Source organism: Chrysochloris asiatica, unplaced genomic scaffold (assembly GCF_000296735.1).
Source record: "Chrysochloris asiatica unplaced genomic scaffold, ChrAsi1.0 scaffold00156, whole genome shotgun sequence".
Lineage (NCBI taxonomy): Eukaryota > Metazoa > Chordata > Mammalia > Afrosoricida > Chrysochloridae > Chrysochloris > Chrysochloris asiatica.
In genome coordinates, this window is record NW_006408674.1 from 106,341 (window position 1) to 118,656 (window position 12,316).

General features: G+C 46.0%; 1 protein-coding gene across 1 annotated transcript in view; it reads left to right on the forward strand.

Annotated features, from left to right (window-relative positions):
- The first annotated feature begins 1,004 nt into the window (after positions 1–1,004).
- Positions 1,005–12,316, forward strand: part of CHRNB4 (cholinergic receptor, nicotinic, beta 4 (neuronal)) — a 29,403-nt gene continuing 18,091 nt past the window's right edge. Inside the window, 2 exon segments of the mRNA XM_006870937.1 lie at positions 1,005–1,059; positions 5,983–6,131. Coding sequence (XP_006870999.1) covers positions 1,005–1,059; positions 5,983–6,131 — 204 coding nt within the window.

The window sequence follows — 12,316 nt, forward strand, 5'->3', positions numbered from 1 at the left end:
CAAAATCAGGAGTCCCTCCTCAGGCTTTCCGCGGTTAAACGTGCACATTCCAGTCCTGAGACTGGTAAGGGTTAGGGGCTGGAGGGAGAGAGAAAGGCAGTCAGTCCCATGTGGGGCGAATCCCAGCAGAGGCTCTGTTGGATCCTGATTGAGAGAAGAGTTAGGATCAGGTCTGAGGTGCTGCTGCCCTGACGTCAAACCTGTGAGGTTCATCATCCCCCAACGTGATGGCAAAGATCAGCTGCTTCTGAACAGCCCAGGATATAGGGCTCAGAGCTGACGACACAACAGGCGAACTTCGGCCTGTAATTGTAATTCTGTGCCCTTCCCAAATTGTAATTTGGCCTCTCCTTGTAACTCTGTTCCCTTCCCTAGTCTGGATACAGGGACCCTGAGCTATTTCTCTGTCCGAAATCTCCCACACTTTTCCTAAGTGCCCTGCTTCCAATGTCTGCAGACAGCAGGGCCCCCTCACACAGGCTTCCTCCCCTGAGGACCCTTTTCTTTTTGAGATTATTATTTATTTTCCAAAAGGTCTCTTGAGTTTCGAGTTCAGCAGGCCATGTCTTGCTCAGCTGGAATACTACACTTCCTGGGACAGAAGGGGGATCCTGCGCACGAGTCTGCCTCCCTAGAGGCCTCAATTTCACCCGTTGTAGGAGCTGTCCTGTGGTTTACCTTCGAGAACTGTCGGAAGGCCAGAGACTGTGACAAAGTACCAAGACAAGCAGACGACCGTCGGAGGAATAACTGGGGGTCCTTAGGGGGCGAGGCCAGCCCCACCTCAGGAGCGTCGGCCCCGCCCCCACCCGGGTGGGCGGGGCTCACAGCTGTTGCCCCCGCGGGGCGAGGCTGAACTCTCCGCGGGGTCCTAGTTTCCGCCACGCCACGCGTCCAGACCTTAGAGAGCCGGACAGGCGTTGGCTCGCTAGCTCTCGGCTTGCTGGTGCTGGGGTGGTCAAACAGCTGAGCTCGCCGCGGCTGCTCCCCGGCTCCCGCTCGCTATGAGGAGTGCGCACGCCCTGGTTCTTTTCTCCCTGGTTGCCCTTTCCCGGCGCGGTGAGTTGTTTTCGAAGGGTGGGGCGCTGGGAGTCGGGCTGAACGGGGCTGAACTGACCACAGGTGGAAGGGAGGGAGGGCTCCCTGCGCGCGCGGGAGATTGTCTCGAGGTTGTCCCAGCCAGGTGGAAGTGTGGGGGGTCCCGGCCAGGATGGGTGGATCTGCGAGGTCTGGGGTGGGCATCACCTCTCCTCTCTTCGCTCCATGCCGAATGCCTTTAACGTGGGTACCTGGCCTGTGGGTGACTCCAGCTTGCAGGCAGCTCCACTCACCTCCAGCGCGAAGGGGGAAGCTTGAAGGCTTGAACTACCATCCCGACCGGGCCGAGGCACCTTCCTCGCCTGCGAGGCCACTTGACTTGAAAAGTGAGAACAGCGCAGCCTGTAACCTGTCCTTGCAGATGTCGGTGCAGAGCAACCCCTCTCCTCAGCTTAAAAAAAAGAGGTCTCCGTCAACACCGTGGGGAAACTTACCCAGAGGAAAAGCTCACCCAAATCGCCAGCTGTGGAATGTTTTGCAGTTTTAGGGGCAGATCTTGCAGAAAACACACTTTGGGGCACCACCCCCTCTGGTTACCCAACCACTCTGACACCTGGGAGGGAGATCCACTCAATCCTTTTCTAAACAGTGTCCAGATGTTGTGAGGGTGGCCCTTTGTGGGCCTCGGTTACCTCACCTGACCTTTGAGGTCTTTTCAGCTCTCTTTCTAGATTGTTCTCTTAGCTCTAGTCCACCTCCAGAGAATTCTGGTTCATCTTCCTACTGCTGTTGTTGTTAAGTGCCTTCGAGTTAATTCCGACCCATAGCGACCCTGTATGGGGTTTCCAAGGAGCAGCTAGCTGGTAAGCTTTAACCTACGACCTTGCAATTCAACCGGCTTTGCAATCTGGCACATTAACCCACAGGGCCACAGCAGGACTGCCATCTTCCTAGAGTTGTTGTTGTGAAGTGCTGTCGAGTCGGTTCCGACCCACAGCGAGGTTTTAAAGCAGGGGTGGGAGGGACCTCTGCTTGCTGAATGAGCCTGTCTCATTCCTTTCCACATTCTCGATCTGTTTGCCCATCTGTTCCATGGGGCTGGTATGCCATGTCTGCATATTTGGGGACTCCCATGATGTGTAAGCCAGTTACAATGTTATAAATGTGGTTCTGGAGCAGCCTGCATAAGAATCACTTGATACAGATTCCTGGGCTAAGTCAGAATCTTTGGAAGTGGGCCTGGGAATCTGCATCCGGGTGATTCTTACACACAGTTGAAGAAGCACTGATAGTATATGGTGAGCTTGTTATAAAAAAGAAAACCTCAGCTTTTTTTTTTTTTTTTAATCCACAGCTGCCTTTTGTTGTTGTTAAGTGCCGTCGAGTAGGTTCAGACCCATAGTGACCCTGTATAGGGTTTCCAAGGAGCGTCTGGTGAGCTTGAACTGCCAACATTTCGATTCAAAACGACTTTGCAGTCATTGGTCCACAGCACCACACCTTTTAGTAAACACAAATCTTGTATTCCCTTCCTCAGTTAAAAACACACAGCATATCCCTCAACTAAAAATCACTGTCTTCTGGTTGTTCACTTGCCAAAAAGATTCTGTTGTCCTTTACTTTCTGGAATGTGTATTCCAAAACAAGAGATAGGCCTTTTCAAAGTGCACACACCTCTCAGATGGTCACCCCTTTCTGCTGGGGAACAGTTTTCCAAAGAAGGCCTGGTTGTCCTGGAAAGCGAGCCTCCGGCCCATTCCTCATCAGAATCTTTGGGTCACGACTGACCCCTAGTGGTAGCCTCTTGGTTTAACGGTTTTATCTCTTGGATGTGACCCCAGCTATGCTCCAGAAGCTTCCACCCATTCAAACCCACCCTGTCAGCTTCTCTCTTGTTCCTTGAACCCAGCTGACCTCACATGAATAAAACAGCAGGCTGGAAGGCCTAAACATGATGTGTTCTGTGATTTCCACTCCCTTTTTGTGTGGTGGGAGTATGGCCCAGTCCACACCTACCCAGGTATCCCCCAAGTATTGTACCTCAGCACAGATGTCCAATCACAAGCACAGGTGCGAGCACATGTCTAGCTCCAGCCACTATCCATTAGTGTCTCTGTAGTCTCCTCAGAGGGTGAGTTGAGGGCATGAGGAGTCTGTCTGGAGGAAGGATGGCTTCCTAACCCATTTGCTGGGTAGGGGGTGGGATGGGGAAGTGGGGGGATGGTCCTTCATACATTTCTCCCTCTTTTTGGTCTTACATTTCTCAGCTAAGAAATAGAGAGTTGGGCTAAATGGTGTAAGGTTCTGGGACCCTATAACTTTGTAGTCCATAGCTGGTCTTCAGGATGGACGAGGGCTCCTTGGACTGAGCTGAATGCCTGAGAAGCTAGACAGGGCCAAAGGCGAGCACCTAGGCAGCTCAGGTGGGCTCACAGCCACAACCTGAGCTCCCATAACCCATAGAGCTGCTGTGCCCTCCCAGGACTCCAAGGCTGCAGATGTGGGATCCAACCTCCCCCAGCACTGCAAGGCTTAGGCCAACAGCTGCAGATTCAGGTCTCAGAGTGGACTCAGACATGCCAGTTGGTTTGGGACATGTCACACCCCGCTCTATGAAATGAGGAGTTGGTCTAAATATATACATTAAAGAAGGGCTACTGGAAGGACCGCTGGTAGTATAGTGGTTACTAATCGGGCTGTGAACCTTAAGGTCAGCAGTTCGAAACTACCAGCTGTTCTGTGGGAGAAAGATGAGGCTTTCTGCTCCCGTCAAGATTTACAGCCTCGGAAACCCTGTCCAGGGTTGCTCTGAGTTAGAACCGACTCAACAGCACACAACAACAACTGGAAGGACCCAGCTGTAGCCAGAGGCTATAGACTGGCCTCAGGGTATTCAAGCAGCTGGCCTGTGGCAGGGAGGGGGAGGACTCGTAAGTCTTTTTTTTTTTTTTAAGACTATTAAGTCTTATGGAACAATATTGTTAAGTGCTGTAGTGTTGGTTACAACTTGTTGTTGCTTTTAAGTGACATCAAGTCAGTTCTGACTCATAGTGACTCTGTATAGGGTTTTAGAGGAGCAGCTGGTGTGTTTGAACCATTGACGTTGCTGTTCAACCGGCTTTGCAATCTGGCACATTAACCCACAGTGCTTATAGCGCCAGCACCAGAACTCCATTGGTCCAGGTTATAAGAGGCAGGGCTCAGAATCTAGGCAGAGCAATCCCAGGACCCCCTCTGATAGCCCAGGGCAGTCTGGGAGAAAGACTCTAGGTAGCAGATTTGCTTTCCTCCATGCCCTGTGTGAGCCCAGGAGATCCCTCCCTTAGCTCCCCACCCTGTATTCTTCTTTTTAAAGTTTTTTTTTTTGTATGTGAATTATGTTATAGTTTACATGGGAGAACATTAAGTTTATATTCATCCTATTGTATTTTGTTTCATTGGAGTGATTACATTCCCCTCCATGCATCATCAAACAACCATAGGGTACACCCCGCAAGCCTGCCCCTGGGCCGTCAGCCCACAGCCCCTCTTCCTCACTGAGTCCAGAGTCCCCAGTCACTCCATCTCTCCACATCATCCTCTCTGCCTCCATCACTGGCATTACTGCTTCTTTGGGTAGGTCCCCCACACTCCACTCTTCTCCCTTGATGGTCCCAGGGACCTCCACTCCTGGACTGCAAAATCAACCACTCTCCTCCTTTTGTTACAAAACGTTTACCTTTACATGTCCAACCCTCACAGTCAGTCCTAATAGCAATTATTCACTATTGTGCCACAAGAGCCTTATCCCCATCTCCTTTCATCAGCCCTGTTCCATTGTCCGCACCCTCTGGATCTAGGCGCCCTCTTGAAAGCTTGTAGGCCAGTCACTTCTTGCCTTTGTAGCACCCCGCCCATTATTCTTTTTAGTGAAGGCAATCTCTGCATATCCACCTCTGCAAACAAAACTCATGTTTGGTTAATCTCTGGCACTGGAAGCCTTCTGAGGTCAGGGAGCATTTCGGTCATTTTCTTGCCACGATCCCCTGCCCATAACACAGTTTCTGAGATAAAACACTCAGATATTTGATGACTGGGGGCAATCTTGGCAGGAGAAAGAATGTGCTCCAAAATCTAGAAGTGAGACCATGCAGACAAGTCGGGCTGCTAATCGCAAGATCAGTAGTTCAAAACTACCAGTAGTTCCATAGGAGAAAGATGAGGCTTTCTGTCCCTGTAAAGATTTACAGGCTTGGAAACCCTACGCAGGGCCAATATGAGTGGGAACCGACTCCATAGCATACAACCACCAATAGGCCAGCAGAAAGGTATGGCCAGAGCCTAGAGAGTCTGGGATAAGTGTAGAGAGGTGAGAGAAGATGAAATGGTACCAGGAGAGAAAGACCTTGAATGCCAAGCCAAAACATTAAGCTTTAACTCTGTCTGCAGCTCTGAGGAATTATGGGTAGGGAAGGACCCTGGTTCAATTTGTGTTGTAAGAAGACCGCTGTGGCACTGTACATAAGCGGGTCAGAGTGGAGATGGAGAGATCAGGGCATGGCTGGTGAACTAGGGCCATGGATGGAGTGGGAGAGATGGGGGAGCAACTTGAGAGACGGGAAAGTAAATAAGCAGGACTGGTGATCACCTGATAAGCCAAGGAAGGATCAGGATAAACAGCCAGTGTTTGGACCAGATGTCTGGAACATAGGATCCATTCATCGCTAGAGGAAGCAGGAGGAGAAAGAGGTAAAGGAAGGGCAGAGAAAGTGTTGTGCTCTGACTTGGACCTATTTAGTTTGAAAGCAAGCCAGGCCTGCCATCACCATAACTGCTTTAGACAGGCCCCAGGGCCCGGTGGTTGCAGCCCAGACTCTCTCAGCCCTTGACCTCACTGCTATCAGCCACCTGCAGTGAGGGTCAACTGGATGGGGACCCAGCAGGTCTGATTGTGTGTTTTCCCAGGGGACTGCCGTATGGCTAATGCTGAAGAGAAGCTCATGGACAAACTTCTGAACAAAACCCGCTACAACAAGCTTATCCGCCCAGCCACCAGCTCCTCCGAGCTCATCCCCATCCGTCTGCAGCTCTCCCTGGCTCAGCTCATCAGCGTGGTAGGTGCAGGAGTAGCCTAGGCTGGAGGTTCAGAAGGAAAGGCAGGGTGGGTTTTCAGCATCGGAGAAAGAAGTGGCCTTGCAGTGGTCAAGGCTGGGAGTTGCGTGACTTGAGTTTTAGTTTTGGCTTTGCCTCAGATTCCTGGGCAGGTCCTAGATTGTTTCTTTCATCTTTTTCCATAACTAAAAATTAAAGAGTTTGTCTGAACTTTGAGGGCCTTGACTCTGCCTCTAAGTTAAGATATTTTCATTCCACAAATATCATCCTTGACTCCACATATGCTGTTTGTTCCCTTTGCCAGGAATCTCCCTCCTGCTTTGTCCACTCCAGCTCCACAGTTTGGAACCACCTACAAATCCATGATCTCAGTATTGAATAAAAGGCTTTGGCAGCAATGAACAGAATACCTTACTAAGAATGACTAGAGTAACACAGTCATTTATTGTATCACATAACAGGAATAGCAGGTGGATTGTTCCAGGGTTGGTTAGTTCAAGAACTCAATGGTGTCTGTCCTCTGTGCTTCTCTTGCTTTCTAAGATTGCAGCCACAACTCCAAGCATAAAGCTCTCACATGACATCTGTGGCAAGAAATGACAAAGCCCCTGCTTGGGTCCCCTTTGGAACATGAAGACTTTCCCTGAGAATATACCCTCTAGACAACTCCTGGCATCTCGTTGGCCTGGGTTGCAGCTAATGCCTAAGTCTTAGCCAATCATTGGCCAAAGAAATGGAATTCTCATCATTGGCTTAGACTTATCCATCAATACATGGCAAGAGAGCTGGAAAAGGGCCTGTGAATATTCAGTATCTATTAAGTTGGGGTTTGTTAACAAAGAAGGGGATGACGTTGGTAGGCATCCAATGGTTCTGTTTCACATCCAACATAGCCATAGCGTCCCCTCCTTGTCCTCACAGCTTCATGGCACTACCTTCCGAAGCTTGCTCAGCAGATGACCTCCCTAGTCCCCTGCTTGTTGGGAGAAATAGGAACCAAGTTATCGGAACTGACAGATACAGGGGCAATAACAGTGGCAGCTACTACACAGATCTAGTCAGGGTGAGTAAGGGTGTGGACAAAAGAAGCCAGTTGCTGGGCATTCAGAAGAGAGGGATGGATTGCAGAGTCCATGGGCAGGATTGTTGGGTCTTGATGTGTGAATGTGCAGTGGGGTGGGGGCACAGGAAGAAGGCTGAGGTGCCAGGAAGTTTCCCATCCCTCCTCAGCTGTCTCTGAGTTGGGAGTATCCTAGGAAAACATGGCCCATTGTAAACCTTCCCTGATGCAGCCTTCCCACACCCTGTCCCATGAGATTAGCACCTTGCTCCTGAAAGCACCTTTGAAGAACATTCACTTGAGGAAAATGTAGGGTGCTGTGTCCAGCTGTGAGGAAGGAGATAACCAAGGGAGTTGAAATTCCTCCTTCCAGTCTAGTGGTGCCCTTGTTAACTGCTAGGCTCTCTCTATAGCACATTGGGCCCCCACAAATCTGGAGTCTTCAAGGAGGCTTTGGCCAAATGAATGGTGGGCTTCCTCCCCAGGGGTCCCCAGGAAATAACACAGGGAAAGAGCTTTGTGTTGTGTCTGCAGTCAGACTGGAAGGAATCAGGGCTTCCAGCTTCCCTAGGCTGATATCTGAGTGTTACGTATCCAGCCAAGGGAAGTTTGCTTAATGTAGCAGAGCCCAGCTGCTACCCTACAGCTACTGCCTTGATGAGGGTGAATAGGTAGGTGGGCAGCCCTGGTCTCACTTCTCAGAGCCCACCAGATCTGTTCTATGGAACACCAGGGAATGCAGGAAAAGACACAGTTTCTATCCTCCCACCCCGTGATACTACTCTAAGCTGATGTGTTCCTGAAAGTTTGTAAATAGAGTAAAATACTAGGTTTTATGTAGTTTCTTTTTCTTGATTTGGAGGGATTTGTTTGTTTTGCGGAAAGAGGATTATGGGTACAATCAGTTTAAAAATGGGAAAAATGGGAACTTCTAGGGAGTTGTTAGGTGCCATTGAGTTGTTTCCAACTCATAGCGACCTTATACACAACAGAACAAAACACTGCCTGGTCTTACACCATCCTCACAATTGTTGTTGAGCTTGAGCCCATTGTTGCTGTTATTGTGTCTACCCATCTTTTTGGGGGTCATCCTCTTTTTTCCTGACCCTCCACTTAGCCAAGGATGATGTCCTTCTCCGGGGACTGGTCCCTGCTAATAACATGTCCAAAGTATGAGAGACAAAGTCTCACCATCTAACTTCTAAGGAACATTCTGGCTGTACTTCATCTAACACAGATTTGTTTGTTCTTCTAGCAGTCTGTGGTACTTTGAATATTCTTTTCCAGCATTATAATTCAAATGCATCAATTCTTCTATGGTTGGCCTCATACATTGTCCAACTTTCACATGCATTTGAGGGGATTGAAAATTCCATGGCTTGGGTCAGGACACCTTAGTCCTCAAACTGGTATCCTTGCTCTTAAATACTTGTCCAGCAGATTTGCCTAATGCAAAATACACTGTTTTATTTCTTGACTGTTGTTTCCATGAGTGTTGATTGTGGTTCCAAGCTAAATGAAGTCTTTGACAACTTCAGTCTTTTGTCCATTTGTCATGATATTATTTATTGGTCAAGTTGTGAGGATTTGTGTTTGTTTGATTTACATTGAGGTGCAACCTATACTGAAGCCTTTAGTCTTTGATCTTCATCAGTGTTTTAAGTCCCTTCATTTCCATCAAGCAAGGTTGTTATCATCTGCATATCACATGCCCTGTTCTTCTTCATATAATCTAGTTTCTCGGATTATTTGCCCGGCATACAAGCGGAATAAGTAAGGTGAAAGAATACAACCTGGAGTATATATTTCCTGATTTTAACCATTTCAGTGTTCCTTTGTTCTGTTCTAACAACTGCCACTTGGTCTATGTTCAGATTCCTCAAGAGCACAACAAAGTATTCCAGAATTAGCATTCTTTGCATTGCTATCTAGGGAAAAGACAAAAGATTTTTGTGCTGGGTGAGACATGCAAGCAGCTCTTTGTAGGGTCACAGCCCTGGTAAGCTGTCCTTAGGGACACTCAACAGGTGCTGAGGAGTGAAGGAGTGTGAGGGGCAGGAATGAGGCCCATGGGAATTTTCTGGGAGATGGAAATTTGTTCTGTCTTGAAAGGGAAGTGGGTTGCATGGGTAATGCATTTGTCAAAACTGATCAAAACTCTTCACTTAAGACCTGTATGTAAATTATAATAAAGATATTTTCATTTATAAACAGCTGAGGGTTTTTAACTTTCAACAATGGCAGAGTAACTTGTTTCAGGTTAACTTTTTTACAAGAACAATTTTTAAAGCTAGACAAAAATGTAAGGAAAAAAATCGGTTTGAAAGTATTGGAGAGTTCCCAAGACTTGAGGGGTCAGAAACAGGGGAGCAAGGATACATCATAAGATAACCCTGCCATCTGTGTTGCGTTTCCTCACTTGATGGTTAGTAAACCATGTAGGGCCAAACACTGTATCAGGTAATGTTCTGTTGCTATATATAAAGTGTTCATTGGCTAATTTCTTCATAAGTAGATTGCCAGTCCTTTCTTCTTAACCCTTCTTCAGCCCTGCTGAAACCTGTCCACCACAGGTGACCTGCTGGTATTTGAAAGATCTAGCATCACGGCAACATGCAAGACACCACAGTATGACAAACTGGCAGACAGATCTCGATTACTTTGGATACATTATCAGGAGGAACCAATTCTCTGAAGTGACCTAATCCCATGCTTGATAAAGTAGAGGGTCAGTGAAACAAGGAAGACCCTTAACGAGATGGATTGACACAGTGACCACAACAATGGATTCAAACATTCCTGCTGTTATGAGGATTGCACAGGACTGGCTCATGTTTGGTTCTGTAAAGCACAGGGTCGCTATGTACAAAGCTGACTTGATGGTATCTAACAGAAGGCAAAGAGAAGAAGCTGAGCAAGAGTGGTGGCTAACAGCCTGCAAAGACTAGCTGAGCTTTTGGCACCACACAGAGCAGAGACAACAAATACTGAGGCTGTGGGGGCCCCATCAAGGAGATGAAGCTTTAGTAGGCACCATGCAGGGGTGAAAATGGAAAAAAAAAAAAAAAAAATAGACCCGCTCTCACAAAAACTGCAATCTACTTTGAACAGCTCATTCGCTGTCTGGATTAATGTCCTACTTTGTCTGCCATAAATTCAAATTAAATACTCTTTGGTTACAATGAAATTGAATAAAAATTCCCTAAGCATGTCATTAAGATAAGACAATGAGAAAAGACTAAGAGAATAAAAATAAATAATAGAAATGGATCCACAGATTATCCAAATATTGAAGTTATCATACATGGACTTTAATTCTTTTTTCCTTAAATTTTATTTATTTTGTTGTTGTTGAGATTAAACACAATAAAACATACAACTCAACAGTTTCTACATTTAGTGACATTGGTTATATTCTTGGAAGTATGCACCCTTTCTCCTCTTCTTCTCTGAGATGTTCTTCCCTCATTAACATTAACTCATGGCTCCTTAAGATTCTTACCTAATCTTTCAAGTTGTCAATCCGATCCCATATGTTGTTGTTGCTATGCGCTGTTGAGTCAGTTCTGACTCATAGAAACCCTGTATAGAGTTTCCCTTAAAACAACATGATGTACAAGGCAGACTTTTTGTTACTAGCTAAGCTATTGTTTGATTTTAAGAAGACTTCAGGAGATATTTTTGGGTTAAGATATATAGATTATATAGTTTATAGATTTATAAATTATATAGTTTCAGGCAAAGTAATATTGTTTTTAAATTATTTTAAATAGTTTAAAAATTATTATAATGAAGAACAACAACTTCTGTTGTTGTTGTTGTTGTTGTTGTTGTTGTTGTGTGACATCAAGTCAGCACCGACTCATAGCAACCCTATGCCCAACAGAATGAAACACTGCCTGGTCCTGGGCCAACCTCACAATTTTTGCTACATTTGAGCCCATCCCTGCCTCCACTATGACAAAACATCTCATTGGGGGTTTTCCTCTTCCTTTCCAACCCTCTACTTTACCTTCTCCAGGGATTGCTCCTTCTTGATAATATGTCCAAAGTATGAGAGACGAAGTCTGGTCATCCTGACTTCCAGGGAGCATTCTGGCTGTACTTCTTTCAACACAGAGTGGTTTGTTGTTTTGGCAGTCTGTTGAGGGGAAATACTAACACTGAAAATAAAAATATTCATTAAATACTAATTGGATGGATTTAATGTTAGGTTGGTAACAGCAGAGTAGAGTATTAGTGAAATGGAAAAGAAGTTAGTAAAAAAATTCTAGACAAATCAGAGGGAATCAAAGGATGGAAAATATAGGAAAGAAGAAACATGGGACATGATAAAAATTGTAACTGGAGTTCCTCCCTGTCCAAAAAAACATAAAAAATAAGACAGATACAATAATTGAAGTTATAACTGGCTGAGAAGGCTGAGAATTTTCCCAAAGAGACCAAAGACAGTAAGTTACAAATTCAAGCAGCTCTAGAAACCCCATGAGGGATATATACAGAGAAAGCCACACCCAGACCCATATTCAAACTCTTAAGACAAAGACAAAGAGGAAGTCTTAAAGGCAGCCAGTGGAGAGGGAAAAAAGAGAGAGAAACCATCTTCAATGGAGCAATAGTAAGGCTGACAGTTGAAGATGGAAGCCAGAAAATGAAATGATACTTTAAAGGTGCTATAAAAAGCTGAAACCTTAGAATTCTACAACCAACAAAAATGTCCTTGAAAAATGAAGATGAAAAAAAATCTGTTTTCATAAACTGATTGTGATCATAACCCTTTCTCCTCAAAATACAAACAAGCGAATGTCATCTTATCAGACCAGTCTTCTCTGACTTTTCCATATAAAATAACACCCTGTTTCCCTCTCTCTCTTGTCCTGCTTTAGGAGGGTGAGTCAAAAAGTGTAGTTTGAAAATCAGAGAAACCTTTATTTTTTAAAAAATAGCAAAATGTAAAGCTATTGTTTCTCAACATATCCTCTCCATTTAGGTTTATACACTTCTCAGGGTGATGTCTCCATCTTTCTAACCCCTCCCCAGAAGAATTCTGCACTCTTCAATTTACACCACATGAAATGGTAGTTCAGGCATCCTCAAGGGATTCCAAAAAATGGTGTTCCTTTCAAC